The 19899-nt window shown below is 43.7% G+C and overlaps 1 protein-coding gene across 1 annotated transcript in view; it reads right to left on the reverse strand.

Moving 5' to 3' along the window:
- Nucleotides 1-644: 644 nt before the first annotated feature.
- Thegl (theg spermatid protein like) overlaps nucleotides 645-19899 on the reverse strand; it is a 45395-nt gene continuing 26140 nt past the window's right edge. The window contains exons 3-9 of the mRNA XM_028780826.1: nucleotides 18237-18302; nucleotides 14986-15114; nucleotides 8229-8366; nucleotides 6726-6828; nucleotides 2695-2826; nucleotides 1303-1478; nucleotides 645-968 (exon numbers count right to left, since the gene is read on the reverse strand). Coding sequence (XP_028636659.1) covers nucleotides 854-968; nucleotides 1303-1478; nucleotides 2695-2826; nucleotides 6726-6828; nucleotides 8229-8366; nucleotides 14986-15114; nucleotides 18237-18302 — 859 coding nt within the window. The 3' untranslated portion in view covers nucleotides 645-853. The remainder of the gene's footprint in view (nucleotides 969-1302; nucleotides 1479-2694; nucleotides 2827-6725; nucleotides 6829-8228; nucleotides 8367-14985; nucleotides 15115-18236; nucleotides 18303-19899) is intronic.

Consider the following 19899-nt stretch of genomic DNA (forward strand, 5'->3'; position numbering starts at 1 on the left):
ATACACACACATGAACACACACAAACACACACATACACACATGCACATGTACATACCTACACACGTGCACTCACGTGCACACATACACACACTCCAAGAGACGGTCTTTTTATGGAGGAGGTCCTTCTGCTTCTGTGTCCCACATTCTGGGAACAGACACATACCGCATCATTAGCCTTTTCTTTTTAAAACGTATTTATCTTTCTGGGAAAGTATGTGACTGTTGCCCACTGCTCTTGAACACTCGGGTTCAGGCAATCCTCTCTCCCTTGCCTCCCCCAGAAGCTGGGATTATAGATGCATGCCACTCTTTTCTCTCCTTCTTGGTGAGTGGCTGTGAGCGTGGAGCAAGGCAGGAGAGACCAGTAAAGAAGTTAAACTAAGCTAGTCCCTAACAAGGACTACGAAAACCTTTCATCCCATCCAAAGAAGCTCTCCGCATCTCATTTTTGTAGGTGGTGAAGGGAGACGGACAAGGCCGTGATAAGAATGACCACGATGGCCAGGACTTTGTAGAGAAGGGCTGGAGACAGAATTCAGGAGGTAGCGGAGAGAGCAAAGGGTACACATGAGAGAGATGGAGCACAGGGCAGCAAAGGGGGGGCCACTGAGGTCCCAGTCTGAGAAGGGATAATGAGGCAGGCACTGCTTTCTCTTTTATTGCTGGGTGAAGTCCCCAAACTTGGTAAAGACAAGACCGCACACAGTGCTATCTGACGCTCACAGCGGTGTTTCTTGAAGTCTCATGTCTGGGAGGTGATAGGTAAGATGTAAACACCAAGGCTGGGAACAAAGTCTTCTTCCTCATGGTCTAGATATATAACTTGTGTCTGTCTTTGGTGGCTTGCTATAGTTAACGCACAATGGGTTCCGCCAGCTCCTTGATCCTAGAGGAACAATGTGCTTTCAAAGCAGAAGGCTTGACTTTAAAGACGTCCGGGTCGTAATAAATAAGGTGTGCTGGACTCCTGGAACAGGAGAAAATGAAACCAATGCGTGAGGAGACAGAAAAGGAACTGACATTTCCCGAGCACACCCCCGCCCCCATTCTAAGGAACGAACATATTGTCCCATTGAGATTTCAAGGCCTCCATTAAACCGATGAGAAAATGAAGGGTCAAAGATGCTATAAGCATGATCTAGGGTCTGCAAGCTGTCAGGTTCCAAAGGTTTTGCTCTTTTCCAATATATATATATATATATATATATATGGTTTTGTTTTTAACTTTAGATCAATCCCCCCCCCTTCCCCCCAAAGGTTTCCACCCTTTCCCATCTCACATTAACCTTAAATTGCAATACCTTGTGTGTGGATTAGCTAGCTCTTGGATTCTGTCAGACACCTGAGAATGAGTCGCAGCGTAAGATACAGGCCATTGAGCATCTCGGACAGGTTGATAATCTTCATGAACACGTTTGGACTTAGCTAGAAATATTGTTCTTTCACTAGGATTGGCAACTAGGGCAGCAGGGGCTACCTGTAGCAAACAAACAAACAAAATCAAAACAAAGACACAAGTGCCATCCCAGAATTACCCGTGCCTCCCTGTCTCCCTCTGGGTTCTCCACTGCAATCCTGCAGTCATACTCCCTGCTGATTCCCTTCCCTCCCCTCTTAGGCCGAGCAGCCAGGCCTTCCTCTGATGGAGAACAAACAGCTCTGAGCAACTTACCTCCGCCATCCCCACTCCACTGTTAGAGCCCCCCCATGCTGCACAGACTCTCTAAAGCTAAGTTGGAGCACACCACCCTCAGGTGTTAGCCCCCTCTGAGGAACCTTCATTTTGCTGACACTAGAGTAGGTTCCTTTCTGTATCTGCAGAACCTCCAAAAAATCTGTACCCCACATCTCTGACCTCATCTTTTCCCCCTCCCCATCAGGACACTGTGACCCCTGGCGGCCACACAAGGCCTCTGTTCTGGCTCTTTCTGCCTCCAGGACCTCTTCACTTGCTAGTTCTGCCTGAGACATCTTTCCTCAGTCTTGGCTGAGACAAATTTTCCACATCTCTAGACTCAAACCTCAGACCTTCATGAAGGAATTCCTGACCTGTAGAAACAGATCACCTTTTCTAATGGACCATTCTCCACAGTACTTATTTAATCTTCCTGTTTGTCTGTCTGAGACTATCTTACAAGCCTTCATGAAATACAACTCAACTTTGCCTCAAATCTGAGATCCTCCTGCCTCAGGGTCCTGAGCACATTTGTTTCACCGTACCTGGCTCGCTTAACCTTCCTCATAATATGTATCTACAGCACAAACTCATTTGTCTGTCATCTGCTTTGTCCATTGCAGTATGAACTGCTAAGGGGAGACTGTTTGCCTTATTACCTAATAGGTACCATATGAATACATGTCGCCTGACTATTCTCCTCTTGTCTGACTTTGAAAGGCTCGTCTTTCATGTTGTTTCTTTATTGGTAAAAATGAGAAGGCTGTTGCATAGCAACCAGCCAGTCCTCCCCACGGAGAGCAAAGACGCATACCCAGCTCACTAACTTCAAAGCCCACATACTTTGCCCTCAATGCCTCTGCCTTCCTCCTTATCATGCCGGTAGCCCTCCCTTCTGATCATAGAACACCTTGAACACTATCTTTTCTGATGATTTTGGCCTAGGCCTTGTTGAGGAAAAACAGCATCTTAGGAGCAATCAGAGAGAAAGCCCATGAGGGAGGCAGGGGTGGCTTACAGGACGGATGGGTAATTCACTCCTTTCTCTTTCATAGCATAGGCCCTCTATCTTAATCCTAGGGTGGGCCAGATCTACAATCCTTGGACTTGCAACAGCACTCAGGGTAGAGAAGGAAATCTTGGTTTCAATCTAGGAGAGAGAGAGAGAAAATGGTACGTAAGCGCATGTCCAGTTCAGCATTATAAAGTATGGTCTGAGCTCTTGACTGAGTTCTGATGACTCAACAGAAAAGGTGGGACTCCTTCAGTAATCCTGGACAGGGACAAATTCCATCTCACTCAAACTGGACTGTACGGGTTCTACGCCAGCTCTACACAGATTTAATTTTTTTTTTAAAGATTTATTTGTTTATTTATTATATATGAATACACTGTAGCTGTCTTCAGACACACCAGAAGAGGGCATCAGATCTCATTACAGATGGTTGTGAGCCACCATGTGGTTGCTGGGATTTGAACTCAGGACCTCTGGAAGTGCAGTCAGTACTCTTAACCACTGAGCCATCTCTCCAGCCCAACACAGATTTAATTTTTACATGGCAGGTATGGGGGAAACAGCCAGTGAGGTTACAGATTCACTCAGAAATCCGTGGTGATGCTGACCTTGGTGAGATGGCTCGGCAGCAAAAGTGCTTGTCGTACAAAGCTGATGACCTGTGCCCCATCCCCAGAACCCACATAAAGACGGAGAGAACCGGTTCCGCAGGGCTGTCTCCTCACCTCCACAAGTGTGCCGTGGCGTGGTTGCATATGCACAGGCTCTTGCACACATGCTCCAGCATGTGTGCTCACATGTGTGTGTGCACCCACACATAAGTAAAGGGATGGGATGAAAAAAAATTAAAAATAAAACATGCAGTTGGCCAAGAGAAGGGATGGCTGTATCGTATGTGTACACCTGAGAGAGGAGACTGTGTCCTAATTTTTTAACCCTTTGAGGAAAAGGGCTTTCAACATCACAGATCGTCACAGTGAAGGACATTTGTCTAAGCTCCTCTCTTCTAATTGGAAAAAGTAAGAAAAGTAGTAAAAAGCCAAGAAGAAAACAGCAGCATGTGTCTCTGCGTGTCTCTGTTAGGCAGCTAGTCAAGAGTTTGGCGAGCTTGGGGGGCTTTGGGTCAGGACCCCTCCGTCATAGTTGATAGACTACAACAAAGGACTGAAAGGCTCTCATTTAGGGATCAGAGGAATTAGACCTGAGTCCCTATTTCTGTCCCTGAAGAGACATGATGCCAGAAGGCCATTAATGAATAACTCCCCAGACCTGAATCCGGGAGCCATAAACCTGATAGGATTAATATCGAGCAAAAGTCTCTCTGATGTGGATCAAAGACAGACTATTATTACTGCCTCTCGTCAGAGTTAAGTGACACAGGCTTGCTTGTTTGATTTCTTAAATCAGGACAGTGTCTCTCAGAAAAAGGTGCTCATTCTAAAGACTATAGAAAGTAGAATAAAGCCTGCATGAAATATAAAAGGCAGTGGTCTCTTTGGCCACAGTCTGTTCTCAGCCCTTGAAAGTGTACTGTATTTTTCTTTCCTTCCTTCCTTCCTTCTTTTTCTTTTTTTTCTTTCTTTCCTTTTATTTATTTTATGTGTATGAGAATTTGTCTGCATGTATGTCTGTATACCTCAGTCAGTGTGTGCCTGGTGCCTGAGGAGGCCACATGAGGGTGTTAAATCCTCTGGAATAGGAGTTATGGGTGGTTGTGAGTTACCATGTGGGCATTAGGAATCAACCCTGGACCTTCTGCAAGAACTGCTCTTAACCACTGAGCCATCCTTCCAACTCCAAAACTGTAGTTTATTTAATAAATGCAGTCTGTCTCCCACACTACATTATCTGTGTCCTGTTTGAGCTCTTCAGAGATGACAGACACCAGAGAACTAAAGGATCATGACACCACCTCCAACAGATGCGGGAATCTTTTTTCAGTATCTAGATTGTGGAAACTTGCTCAAATTATGAGCTCTGTCTATTCACACTACTTGTATTTGGGTTTGGAGGCAGGGGACGGGGAGCTGATTCAGTGGTTAAGAGCATTTGCTGTTCTTAGAAAGGACCAGGGTTCCATTTCTAGCTCACACATGTGGTTACAGCTACCTATGGTTCCAGTTCCAGGAGATCTATTGTCCTTTCCTGATCTTCTCAAGCACCAAGCATGCAAGTGGTGCAGATACAGACACGTAGGCAAAATGCTCATACACGTAATAAGATAATATAAAAATGAACATTTATTTTTTACATAATAATATTTAATATTAAAAAAGTAAAGTAAGTCTAAAGTTAAGAGTTCGAAGTGGGGTGTAGCAATCAATGGCAACAAAACAGCACTTTAATTGTAGGCAGAAAGAGTAGTAAACTGTTCTCCAAGTTTGTCCTTGTGCTGTTTAAGTGAAGACGACAAGGGTGAGTCGTCAAGTGTCCGCATTTTACATGCATTCAGTAATGTGCTCCCCGCCTGGCTCACCATTTCCATCCCTGCTTCGCTAATGGAAGCACCAAGACGCTGGAGGCTTGATAGTGTAAGTTTATATAATTAGGAAATGGCAAAGCTGCGATTCAAACCGAAGATGCTGCGTGTCTCAACACCATCAAGACCTAATTAAGCATTTAAGGCACCTCGTGTGAGTAGGGCTTTGTCTGCTATAGGGCTAGGGGAACTGAAGGAGTAAGTCTATCACTGCCTTTAATTAAGTCTTTCAATCAGAAGCAGGTTAAAACAATCACTCATTAGTCAATTGCATAAAACAAAACACGACAAAGAGTCGAAAGACAGTGGATTCTAAGCTTTGTGTGGAATTCAGAAGGCCTGCAACAGTCAAAACGTAAGTGAAAGCGTGAACGAAAATTATCTCTTTTTTTTTGGAGGGGGGGTGTTTCGAGACAGGGTATCTCTGTATAGCTCTGGCTGTCCTGAAACTCACTCTGTAGACCAGGCTGGCCTCGAACTCAGAAATCCGCCTGCCTCTGCCTCCCAAGTGCTGGGATTAAAGGCGTGTGCCACCACCGTCCAGCTGAAAATAATCTCTTGATGGCTCTATTCTCTATTGGTTTGTGTGTGTGTGTGTGTGTGTGTGTGTGTGTGTGTTTTAAGATTTATTTATTTATTTTATGTATGAGAGTACACTGTAGCTGTCTTCTGACATATCAGAAGAGGGGATCAGATCCCATTACAGATGGCTGTGAGCCACCATGTGGTTGCTAGGAATTGAACTCGGGACCTCTGGAAGAGCAGTCAGTGCTCTTAACTGCTGAGCCATCTCCTCCAGCTCAGTCTGTATGTTTAATAAAGGAATAAAATGATAATTTTAATTTGTAGTAAATTTTAAGCTATTAATATAAAACTGGATGCATACTTAAGTGTGAATATTTAAGAGAATTTGGTCTATTACATGTATAATTGAGGAACTGAGTGAAGATTGTGGCTTTATTTTTTTTTATTATTTTATTTTATTTTTATTTTTTTGGTTTTTCGAGACAGGGTTTCTCTGTGTAGCCCTGGCTGTCCTGGAACTCACTCTGTAGACCAGGCTAGCCTTGAACTCTCGAACTCAGAAATCTGCCTGCCTCTGCCTCCCAAGTGCTGGGATTAAAGGCGTGCGCCACCACCGCCTGGCTAAGATTGTGGCTTTAAATAAAGATTTTTGTGTTTATTCTTAGAACATTAAAATTAAAACAAACAACAACAAAACCCCTTCATTTAGAACTGTTGAAATGAACCTGCTCAGAGAATGGAGCTCAGAACCTGGGTTCAACTCCTGGCATTCTCAAAGTGGCCTGTTTTTTGTTCTTTCTGTATGGGGGGGTGGGGGGGGTGGGGGGGTTGGAGGGGTGGGCGGGCGGAAGAGGGGGAGTTCCACCTACAATGCCCCTGCCACCAGTTGACACGCCTCCTGGCCATAATGGGCTGTAGCCTCAAACTGTGAGCCCAAGTAAACCCTCCCCAAATTTGCCTCTTGTCTTGTATTGGGCCACTTGAGAAGTAACCGGCACAGAGTGCCTGCGTGGTAAAGTCAGCCACTTACATTCTTTGGAGGAATGTAGTTAGGATCTGTGCCTTTGGCTATGGAGAGTCGCAGAATCCGGGGAGAAGGATCAGAGAAACGAAGAGTGCCTGGTAAGTTCTCTCTGAGGGGGTGATATGCAAATGGAAACAAAATGTGACCTTTGCTGTAAGAACAGAAAAAACTCATCGCTACAACCAACCTGCAGGTATGCACATGCTCTTTTCCCACATGCATGAGAGGCTGGGGTTTGTTTGGCTTTGTTTATCGGATTGCTGTTTCTCACTTATCCATAGTGTGAGATATATTTTATGCGTCGCAGCATATGCAAATTACTTGTATGCACAAAACAAAATTCCAAGACACTGCTTCTATGCCTCATATTCTGATTAAATTCTTCAAAAGTTTGATTTCACTAGAAAAAAAAAACCTAGAATTATACGTCCCATTTTGGGTGGGTTCTGACCTACTGTCTGCAGAAAAAAAAAAAACTCACTTTTTACCAACACCTCATTTTAGTTCCCTGAAATAATTAGTCTCCTCAGTCCCCACTGAGGATGCTCTGTGGACCATTCTCCTCTGTAGTGTGGTGTGTGATAGCCCTTGTCTTAACTTCCAGCCGCCAGGCCAGTTATCACAGGCTGTATGCCCTTTCTCTGATCAAAGATTTACCAATCAACCAGCAAATCTACAAACTTAGCAAGGAAAAAGTTTTTCTCAAATAAGTGGTGACTTCCTAAGGAAAGAGAGCTGTAGGTCTTGTTATTATAATTAAGATAATTACATGCATAAAATTACTCTAATTTTATGCATTAAAATTAAGAGGTTTCTAAAATATCCACACACTGTTCAACAATCAGCATTAATCTGAGGGTATTTTTTATCAACCCCAAACCAAAATTCATATACTCATACAAAGACCCAGAATAATCTAAAATGATCATGAATACGAAGAACAAAATTCAGAGGCAGTTCACGATTTCAAAATCTCCTAAAAAAAAAAAAACCAGTGACAATGGTGATTGTGTGCTATTGCATAAAGATATTTAGAACCTGGAGTAGGGTTGGCAGAAATAAAAGTTTGCACTTCTAGTCAACTGGCTTTTGACAAGGATATGAATTGCTCAATGTATGTTTGGGTTTGATTTGCTAGTATTCTGCAACGCATGCACAGATGTGCCTATTTACAGGGGACAGTGGTTTTGTAGCTTTTACATTGTATACTTGATTTTTCTGGATGCTGTAGATTATACAAGCAGGAGGCATCGTACCAGGCTGAGAGACTCCTTCTCTTATCTAACACAGTGAGAAGCTGTACTGTGAATTTTTGCTCCAGCACACCCAGTCAGATGCGACTGCCCCTGCTGGTCCTCCAACCACCTGCACCTGCTACAGACACTCAACAGTTTTACCCACTGCTTTTGGACATGGACGGCCACGTCCACTCAGGCTCAGACTCACGCAGACTAAAGCTGTGACACTTAAACGAGATCAGGGATTTCTGCAGAGCTTAAGATACTCCACCTATTTGGCAGATACTGTGTTTTGAATCTGTTGGGCTTGGCCAGCTTCTGGATCCGTTTGGAAGGCCGGGTAATCAGCGCAGGAGGAGAGATCTCCCAGATAACAGACTCTCTTCCACAGCTGTAGTAATATTGAGCTCTGCAAGTAGCAGGAGAGAAGAAAACAGTGACATGTGAATTCAAATTATGACAGTATTCTCCAGCCTCGATCCCCAGGCTTAGGAGAGCAGACAGGAAGCTTACAGGTGTGCTACTGGGTAATTCTCCCCATGGGGAAGAAGTACGTTGTTTTAGAAATGGTTACAGGGGTTGGAGAGATGGTTCAGCAGTTAAGAGCTCTGACTGTTCTTCCAGATGTCCTGAGTTCAATTCCCAGCAACCACATGGTGGCTCACAACCATCTGTAATGGTGTATCTGAAGATGGTGTACTCATATACATTAAATAAATAGAACTGATTACAACTGTCAAGTTTTCAGTTAGTTTCTATTATTTTACTCTAAATCAGGTAGTTTTCCTGTGTATCTTCCAAAAGGATAAAAAGGTATACTGATGAAAGGAGATGGTTATCTGTTTTTAAAGCCAAATACTTCTAGGAGTGGTGGTGCACACTCGTAATCCTGTGCTCAGGAGGCTGAGGCAGGAGGATTCCATTTGAAACCAGGCTAGGCAAGACACACACACACAAACACTCCATTGGAAGAAAGAAAGAAAGAAAGAAAGAAAGAAAGAAAGAAAGAAAGAAAGAAAGGAAGGAAGGAAGAAAGAAAGAGAAAGAAAGGAAGGAAGGAAAGAAGGAAGGAAGGAAGAAAGAAAGGAAGGAAGAAAGAAAGGAAAGAAGGAAGGAAGAAGGAAGGAAAGGAAGGAGAGAGGGAGGAGGGGGGGGGAAAGGAAGGCAGGTAGGTTTGCAGGCTTGCTTGCTGGGAGAGTATCATGTCCCCATGTCCTTTTCTCAGCCCTGTAGTGGTGGTGTCCGTATGGTGTGGAGCAAGGCTGACGACTCTGTCTGTGAACCTACATGGGATCCCTTACTTCAGATGGACATACGTGATGTGCTCAGTGAGAGAGAATGTCAGATTTACAGTGCACGCCAAGCTACCCTGGCCATGCTTCCGAGTGTTCTGTGACAGGACATGAAGACGTCGTTGGGGGACTGTACCGTATGCTAACTGAGACAACAGACTATGCTGAGCTCCTTATCTGTCTGATGTCTACAAATTCACGCTTTGGTGGGTCTCTCGATGAGCAGGTGGGAGAGGGGGCAGGGTCCACCACCAGAGAAGAATTCGCTAAGATGAAGCGAGCACTGGAAGCCACGGATCTCACTGTCTTTTAGAAGACCGTGTGCTCCCATGAAGTTTTTCTCCAGTGGCTTTCTTCTCGCCTGTTCTCAGTTAAACTCTGACTTTTGTGGTTTTCTGGAGTGGGAGCAGGAACTAGATGGGGAAATACTGAAGACGGTTGGCAGCTTAGCAGACCACACACTCCATCTGGAGTTAAAGACGGGGTGGCTCCTGTGAGCAAGAGAGGAACTGCCTTCTCTGTTACAACAGGATCAAAGATTCCAAAGAGAGAGACAAACTTGATTTGACCAAAATGTCACTGATGACTGACTATACCCACACTACAGCCTGCTTGTGTGACTTGGTCTTGGAGGGGGAACACAAAGGAGCAAGTGTCCTCTGAGGACAGCAGAATTGTTAGGAAAACTTAGGAGTGTAAGGAATGGAGTCTCATCAGATGAAGACTTAGAACTGACAGGATTCATACATTCCTATATGCTCAAAACAGAGGACACGAGGTTCTCTTATACGGACAAACCAGAGGCCCTCATATGAGAACTCAAAGAACCCTTTGAACAGGGCCTACTTAAAAAGCAAAAATGAAATGCATTCTCCTTATCCTGACACTAGAAGATAAGTGCAGCTCTCCCCCTCCAGTTTCCTCCAGGAAACTTCTTTTTGCAGCTAACAGAGACAATCACAGAACTGGCCAAAATGCCAAACCCAAACCCAACTGACACACCTACAATGAAATTCCAGTGCTTGGGGCTCAAGGGACATTATAGAAGATGAAAGACTGTGTAAGCCGGATGCCCAGGCCGTCTGCTGTGAGGCTGTGCCTTCTGAATATGACAGAGAGGCTGTCCATGACATCTCAAAACTGTGGTAACCTTAACAAGAGCTTCCCAGTGACATCGCCAGCTAACATGTCAATGTGTATAGAGGAAATCTCACAAAGCCCGATCCCTAAATGAAGACCTTACAGGAGATGGGGAATCAATCTTCGGATAAGCCTCCTGATAAGTTACTCAACCCCAAGAACTCCAAGATGTCAGCCCTAAATACAAAACATATATGAACTATTTTGTAAGGAGCAGGCCCTTAAACAGGACCAACTCCATTTTGTAATAGGAAACTTGTAGAGACTAGTCTGACACTTGTAAAGGCAAGTCTGGAAGTAAAAGTTGTGCTGTGATAACCAGCTGTGATGAGGTCAGAGCCTGGCGATAACAGACACAAGTGGTTATCTGCTGTGCACATCAGCAGTAAGGCCAAATCCAACATAAAAAGAGGAGCCCGATCAGAGCACTTCATTCACACTTGTACCCATGACTGGCTAACGTGATCCTCTGAACAGAGCCTCCTCAGCACCCGGTCATCAAAGAGTTAACCAAGAGACCTACACCTCCAACTTCGAGGTCAAACCCTGACTTCAAGAGAGAGACAACGCCCCCAGCTTCGTGGTCAAGCACCCTATGAGGTCAAATTAGCAATAGAACTATCTGAAAGCTGCAGCCTGACCCCGCCTTCCTGAACTCCGGACCCGTAACCCAAAACCATCAAAAGGACTCAGGTTGTATAATCCATGAATGAATGATGTATTTATTGCTATGCTTATTTCTTTGGTAATTAGCAATTTATTATTTGTGTTCATTGTGCATATTGTTAGAGGTAATGCATAGGAAATGTGGCAATATCTTGTTGTAGCAATAGACTTAACATTGATAATAATATGTAGCTTGCTGTGCATTAAAGAGTAACTGAATTCCAAAACCTCTGTTTCTCTGGCGTACTCTCTCTTCTCTCTCGAGGAGCTGATGATCTCACAGTCAAATCCAGTATATGATCCCTGAGTGGAGCAGGACCTGTTGCTCCTCTCCCCTCGGGGGATTCTAACCCCTTATCAACAGCCTGCTGGTAACAGATAAGAGTCCATGCTCGCAACAAACTTTTAAAGGACTCATTGGGCTGTAGTCACATCTATTTATTATTCCAAACATATATATGAGGCCATACATTTGAGAGGGAGTAGGGGAGGGACATGGAACATTTAAATGAACTGAGTGAATCTGGAGGAAGGAAGTGGTCTTCTAAGTTCTCAGTAGACATGTGTACATTTAAGTTCAAATATTTTTTTTTAAAAAGATTGTCTTTTGTTTTTGATTTTTGAGACGGGGTCTCACTATATAGCCTAGAATGGCCTGGGACTCACTGTGTAGACCAGTCTCCATAGGGCTTCAAACTCACGGAGACCTGCCTGCTTCTGCCTCCACAAGGCCTGGATTAGAAGCATCTGCCACCACACCGGGCTTAGACTAGAGAATCTGATGGTGCATGAACGCAGTAACTTGTGAAGACAGTGGATCAGCAGCTCAAGTGTGGGGAACTTAGTCTTGAATATCTAAAATCAGACAGAGATTCTGCCAGAAGGAAGCCACACACAAAACACTGACACTAGCTGGGTGCTGTGGCACGTACCTTTAGTCCTCTCACTGGGGGAAAGGGGTGTGGATTTCTGAGTTTGAAGTCAACTTGGTAGATAGAACAAGTTCTATGACAGCCAGGGCTACATAGAGACCTTATCTTAAAAGAACAAAAAAAAGCAGTTAAGGCAAAACCATAACCCTAACAATTTATTTTGTCTAAATAAATGGTGAAAGCTACATATATGTGAATGTATGTATAATTTATTTATTTATTTATTTAAATAAAGTCTTGCTATGTAGCCCAGGCTGGCCTCAAACTCTGCATCCTCCTGTCTCAGCTTTCTGAGTCCTGGGATTACCCGGAGTACACCACTGCATCAACTAATCTTTTTTTTTTTTTCTTGAAGAAAATTTTGGAAACTTTTAAGAAGGTCTAGCGATTGAAAAGATTAAAGTTTCCTTTTCCTCCCCCTCAACCCATTCCAAGTCTCTTCCAGCGTCTTTTCCTTTTGGACCTGCAGAGGAGAAATGGATTTGTCATAATTTTACCTTGAATGTGTCTCTAGAAGGTGGTAACCCCCCCAACAGTCATTGTGTCTTACCTCACTTTGTCCCTACAACAGATGTCACAACATTTGCTGAATTATACTTAGTGATAATATGTTAAACAAATATGATGGGAAAATGCCACTTGCTGGAAGAGATGATGACATTAACCATGTATAACTGACATTCTCTTGTTCAGACAAATGAGACAATTTCCTTTGGGGATTTTGAAAAACTGTTTAAAAACTTTAAAAACAAACAAACAAAAACACCGATGTGTGCAGCCTACACAAATGACATTCTGAAACAATGTCATCTTCATATTTCAGCCAGCATTAGGTTGGGAAGGAGCCCTGTGGTCGTGGGAGGGTTTTGTGTGGCAACCTCCAACCGGGGAATTCAGTGAACCTGAGGTAAGTAGAGAGAGATAAAATTTTGGAGGCCTCAAATGACAGGAAACAAAACCCTTAGTAGAAGATGTGTTTAGGGAAGGACACCCGGGGGGGAAACACAGAAGCTGTTTGGGAACAGCAGGCATGGCAGACAGGACGGAAACACAGACAGAAAAGATCCAAGACCCCCTGAGAGCAGCAAGAGGAAGGGCATGGCCAGTCCTCTGAGGACAGATTTCACAGATGTTTTCAACTCCTAAAATGACTCTCAGAAAACAGTTTGGATATATGTTTGCCTGGGGAAGACTATTTCTCCAGTTCCTTAGTTGCTAGTAGTTCTTTGTGTAGGTTTGAGACCTCATGTCCACCCACCTCACCCCATTTCCATCCACTTTAGCAAGTCTATTGTTGTCCTTTGAGAAGCCAAAAATTTAAAACAGAGCAAGTTGGGGGATATAGGAGGGTTTGGAGAGAGGAAAGGGAAAGGGAATGATGTAATTATATTAATTATAAATCTCAAAAAGATAAAAAAGTATTTTTCTTAAAAAAAGGAAGTCCTTGACTTGAAAAATTAAGAGTTTCTATAAGAATTCCTGAAAGACAGCTTAAGAAGATGTTTTCTTAGCTATAAAGAGATCCTGGGGCCAGATTTGTGGTTCAGTGATAGAAACCCTTGCTTAAAATGTCCTGGGTTTAATGCCCAGGACCAGGAAAAAAACAAAACCAATAAACCTTTAGTTTTTCTGTTCGTTTTCTGTGTATAAGTGTTTTTCCTGCATGCATGTATGTGTATCAAGTGTATGCCTGGTGCCCACGGAGATCAGAAGAAGTTGTAGAATGCCCTGGAACTAGAGTTTAGGATGGTTGTGAACTACCATGTAGGTGCTGGGAACTGAACCCAGGTCTTCCTGCTGTAGCATTGAGTGCTCTTAAGCACGTAGCCTTGTCTCCAGCCCCTCAAAATAAAATCCTTTAAGCAGAAGGTGAGATGCATGTGTAGTACAAGCCTGAGGACCTGAGTTTGGGTCCTGTGCCCACATAAGAAAGTGGGAACAGTTCATTCACACTGCCTCCTGCCCCGGCACTAGGTGGGGCTGAGACAGGCAGGTGCCCTGGGCCTTGCTGGCAACAAACCTAGTCCCAAGTTCAATGAGAGACACAATTTCAAAGAAATAAAGTGGGGAGTGATAGACAGGACACCTGAGCTCCTCCTCTGTCCTCTGTACAGACACACAGGCAACCCCCCAACCCATGTGAGCATAACATACACACACATTTAAAAGCCCACTTAGATCAAGGCACTAGGAAATAGAATAAAAATCTTCAAGGCTGCTGTTAGAACTGATCTTGTTCCAGAAAAACTTGCCTGTGGTATTGTTAGAAATACGCTTGGGGTTGTAAAGAAAGAGACCACTATTCCAACTGAAGTGTTGACAAGGCTCTTGCTCAAAGGGGTGTGCCCAGGAAGCACAAACACACCAAGACAGGAAGTACCCAGGAAACACAAACACACCTGGACAGGAAGTGCCCAGGAAACACAAACACATCAAGACAGGAAGTACCCAGGAAACACAAACACACTTGGACAGGAAGTGTCCAGGAAACACAAACACACCAAGACAGGAAGTACCCAGGAAACACAAACACACTGGGACAGGAAGTGCCCAGGAAACACAAACACACCGAGACAGGAGTGCATTTGATTTTTATTCTAATGTGATGTCTGTGTCTTTTCCCCGTTGGCTGGGGTCCGACCTCACAGTCTCATTCAATTGTCTAGTCAGGAAAGTATGGATGCACAGGAAATGGAGGAAGGGGAAGGAGTCACTTTGAATAAACTAAAGTTTACTCGTGGAAGGATTAAAATATTTGCAAGTCTTATAAGGTGGGAGAGACAAAAATATCTTAATTCCTTGTCCTAAATAAAAGTTGTTACAGTATTTAATAGAAATGATTCATATTTGCTTACAGTATGAGACAGTATACCACCCTATAGCATAGTAAATTTGGATTCGAGGTTCAACAGTTCACAGCTGATGAGAGAGTCTGGCTCTAAGTTTGTTTTCCTTGTGGAGTCCTGATGAAGCACTCTCACGGTTTGCCGGCACCAACCTGTTAGGGACATAATGTCGGGAGACCAGCCTGGGCTGAGCAAGGTCCTCAATCCTCTTGCTCAGCGGAGCTTTCAAAGCAGCCTCAGAAACAGGGCGAATGGGATCTTGATTTCCCCAAAACAGCCTCCTGTTAAGGAAGCAGAAAAGTGGGATATGGTTTTAAATAAAATCCTGATGACAAGCAACTCAAAGATGGCTCTTAATGCCTGTATGAATTTGCCTTCAAGGACATTCTTTCTCTTTTATAATTTTATTTTATTTTTTTACATTTTATTTATGCGTGCTAACACACATGCCAATGGTGTGAATGTGAAAGTGAGGGCAACCGCAGGGGTTCTCTCCTTCCGCCATTTTGGTTCTGGGCATCAAACTCAGGTTGTCAGCCTTAGCAGCAAGTGCCCTCACCCACTGAGCCATCCCTCCATCCTCATCTCTCTTAGAACTTTATAATTTTCCACACACTAGAGAGAAATAAGCAATGAACATTAAAATAAAAATGGAGTTAGATTGCCTCGTCTATTGTATTTAAGAGCAAATGGTAACCTTGGACCAGTGGGATGGCTCAGCTGGTAAAAAGGCAATAGCCACACAACCCTGGCAACCTGAGTTGGAACCCTGGATCCCACAGTAAAAGAACGAACTGACTCCCAAAAGTGTCTTCTGACCCCCACACACACACAGACACACACACACATGCACACAGACACACACAGACACACACAGACACACACAGACACACACAGAGACACACACACAGACACACACACAAAGACACACACACACACACCCCACCCACACACACAGAAAGGGAGAGAATATAATAATCATGAAATTAATGATTAAATTAAATAAATTAATAGGTTAAAGAGAACCTATTAGAGATAAGAGTTCAGTCTTGCCATGATGGAGTTAGTATAATTTGTAGTCAGGTTGGGCATGCCAACATCTACACAGCGCTCCCTTTTGGGGTGAAAGGCTGTATCAGCAATACAATGAAAGAGTAACAGAATAACGTTAATTGCAACTGTTTGTTGAACAGTTACTGTGTTGTGTGTGCCGGCCCATGATGAGTGGTTTAAAGACACCTACCACATTTAGTCCCACTAGCCCCTGTGAAACAGGTATCCCAGCTGTTCCAGGCTGAAGAAGAAAGGAGAAACCAGCACAGGTTGCCCTTGAGAAGGTGCCACAGGAAGAGGTGAAAGGTGTGGACAAGCCAGGATCAAAGCTCACAGCCTGCAATTGGGAATGGGATCCATCACTTCCTAAACTAGGTAGGTTTGCATCAGAGTGGAAGGAGATGTTGGGAGATGAACGCAGAGGATCAGGACTTCAAGATAATCCTGGGCTACATAGAGTATTGGAAGCCAACCTAGAAGACTTGAAACCCTGTCTCAAAATAGTAAGAGAAAATCCAAGAGACGTTGAGTTTGGTAATTCGTCTGTAGATAACAGAATTCATAACAGAGAAAAAGATGAAGCTGAACTGAGTTGAAATCATTTGCTCTGTGAAAGACTCTTCTAAGAGAAGAAAAAGACAAACTCAGACCGGAAAGACAGTATTTACCTGATAAAGGACTAGTTCTCAGAAAATACAACAAGCACTTGAGATTAACTAAAAAGCAAGGACTCCAATTAAAACTTGTCAAGAATCTCTGTGAGTTCAAGGCCAGCCTGGTCTATCGAGTTAGTACTAGGACAGCCAAGGCTATACAAAGAAACCCTATCACAAAACAAACAAACAAAAAAAAATACCCAACAACAACAACAATAACAAAACCACCACTGGAAACTTGTCAAGAGTTCTAAACAGATACTTCATCAAAGGAAATATGCAAAGAAGGCTGTAAAACATGTTCAACATCCTGCCATAAGGGAACTGCACATTAATACAGCTACGATTACAAGCCTCTTTGAATGGCTAAATGCTAAAAATGCTGATGATACCAAAAGCTGACAGGAATATGAGAGATAGCAGGGACTCGAATCCAAGAGGGATCCAAACAGAAAACGGTCCAGACACACTGGAAGAGACTCTTATGTTCCCTTTCAACGCTAAGTATACACTTACCATCTGATTCAAAAACTGTACTTGAATCCCAGACACTTACCGCAGCTAAAGTTAAAAGACACCAAAACTCGTACATAACTTTTATAACAGCTTTGTTCATAATTGCTAAATATTAGCACCAACCCTTCTTATAGGTCCATTGATAAACTGAGGTTTCTTCACAGAGGAGTGATACTGGGTTCGTTGGGATATGTTCAAAGGAAATGAGATTTTAAAACATCGACATACATGGACAGGCCTGGAATGTCCTTTGCCAAGTCAAACAAGCCCCTGTGCAGTCGTACCTCAAGATTCCATCTGTATGACATGCCAGAGAAGGCAAAACTGTAGAAACGGAAAGCAACTTGGTAGCTGCTGCGGGTTCGGAGAGTGGGAAGGGAGGGAAGGAAGGACAAAGTGGATTTTAGGGCAGTGAACTATTCTGTTTCCACTATGCACTTGTCAAACCCCACAGAACCACAGGACATGAAAAGTAAACTTTAGGAATGTATGGATGTTGGCTCCTCAATTGTAACAATTAACCCCATTACTAACAATGTAACTACATTAACAGGAACACTGAATAGCAGGGAGACTGGAGGAGAGCAGTAACTACACTCAATTTTCCTGCACATGTAAAACTTCTCTAAAACGTACCAGGCTTTACTCAGGAGCCAAAGAAGGAAAAAAGGAAGTCCTTTAGTCAAGTGTGAAAGACTGCAGTCTGGGCTGCTGCAGACCCAGAGAACGTCCTGGGAGAAGGCTTCAGGTCTAAACAAGAGGCTGCCAAAGTGGACTTTAGGATGGACGCAGGAGTTTCAAGGGAGTCAGAGTCGCACCTGGCGCAGTGTTTCTCAAAACTTTGTTTATAAGAAGCATCTGGGGAGCTTCTGAACGCTCCCAAAACTCTACCCCCAAACTAATTTAATCAGATTTCTGGGTATGGGATCCAGTCTTTAATCAGTATCAAAGTTCCCTACATGATTCTAATATTCAGACAAATTCGGGCACCACTGACAAAGGTTATCCTTTCATATGTTGAGTCCCCTTGGGTTCACAATATTTCAAAGGGAACCCAGGTAAGAAGAGATGGCAGCTGCACCTGAGATTCAGGTGTTATGGCCAACTAAGAATAATATTTATGTCATCAATGAGTCAAGCACAGTCACTGCAAACAAAACCATATAATATTGCCTTACCTATCTGGAGTTCCCCATTGCTTTTTCGGTCTTGCAAGATCTTGAACTCTTTTTCTAGAATAAAAACTAACAAAAATACCAGCTAGTTAATTCAGAGCATGCTTAAGAAATATTTTTACAACAGATGACTCCTAGTAAAGACATTTTGTCTGGGGAGGGGTAAGTGGGACAGTGCATATTTGGGGCATCTTAGGCTGCTGAGAGAGGGTCTGAAGAGATGACTCAGGGGAGTGGTTAAGAGTGTGCCCTGTTCTTGCTGAGTATTGGAGTTCAGCTACCAGCACCTAGGTTGAGTGGTTCACAACTACCTGTAACTCCAGTTTCAGGGAATTTAGCTCCAGAAAACCTGAGCCTCCGAGGGTACCTGTATTCACATTTGCATAATGATATATACATATAATGAAAAAAATAAACAAACTTCCAGCCCCTTTCTACCATCTCCACCATAGCCACCATGGAGATGCACTGGTCTCTATGTCCCCTGTCTCCACACATGGCCTCTGGTACGCTTCTCTGGACACAACTTGGCTGTTTCACTGATGAATTTGCTGCAGCTATGGTGACATTCGCTAAATCAAACCTTCAATATCATTCAGCACTCCAGCAGGCACCACTGATTTGGAGAGGATGTGAAGGCCAGAGGTGGTAGGGGTGGAGGTGGAGACACTGGGGGCTCACCCCTTTAAGCCCAGCACTGCAAAGGCAGAGGCAGGCATATCTGGTGTGCATAGCGAGTTTCGGGCCATCCAGGGCTGTACTGGGAGACCTCCATCTCAAAATAAAAAGGGGGAAAAGAAAAATAAAGAAATTTTATAAAAGTAAAGGATACTTTTTAAAAAAATTGTCCTGAGAGATACCAAGTTGCTAAAATATTGTGGACTAAAAAAGCACCCATCTTGCTTCCAGATGGGTGGTGGTGGCACACACCTTTAATCCCAGCACTCAGGAGACAGAGGCTGGTGCATCCCTGAGTTCTAAGACAGCCAGGGCTACACATAGAAACTGTCTTGAAAAATAAAACACAAATAGGTGTTACTTCTAATAATATATACTATGTATTATGTATGTGCAATAAAAACATGTATACACAACAAAGGAAAGGGCCCACTGGCTCTAGGAACAAACCGCTTTGGTAAAATTGGTAACAATTCGACAACAGGAAAAGGAGCACAGCTGGTGTATCCGGTTGTAGGTGGCTTGGTGACACTCCGTGAAGGGACTGTACATGTGGACTTCAGAACTAACTAATGGGGACACACTTCTAGAAAGTGGGAAGAGGCAACGGGTAATTAGTAGCAACTCCCGAAGCTGTACACTCAGAAACCCGAGCCATCTAACCAGAGAACAAGCTGAAAGCCGTACGGCGCGTTGCCTGTCTCAAGTCAGTGTATTTAACTTGTTGCTCGTTCTCGTTTATTGACAAAGTATTTTGCCCTTGGAGCCTCATCTGGGCTACGCTACAGGAGTTGTGCAAACAAGGACCCCATGATCACAAGGGGACCCTAAAATAAACAGAGCAGCAATACAGCGCTACCCTGGACACCAGCCACAGACAGCCAGTGACAAACCTCAGGGGACCTGGGGTTAAAACCCAACCTGCTCATCTAAGAGGTTATTATCCCAACACCTTGGGGATTCTGGGTTTTACTATTTTTAAATGAAG

Source organism: Grammomys surdaster, unplaced genomic scaffold (genome assembly GCF_004785775.1).
Source record: "Grammomys surdaster isolate TR1022 unplaced genomic scaffold, NIH_TR_1.0 372, whole genome shotgun sequence".
Classification (NCBI taxonomy): domain Eukaryota; kingdom Metazoa; phylum Chordata; class Mammalia; order Rodentia; family Muridae; genus Grammomys; species Grammomys surdaster.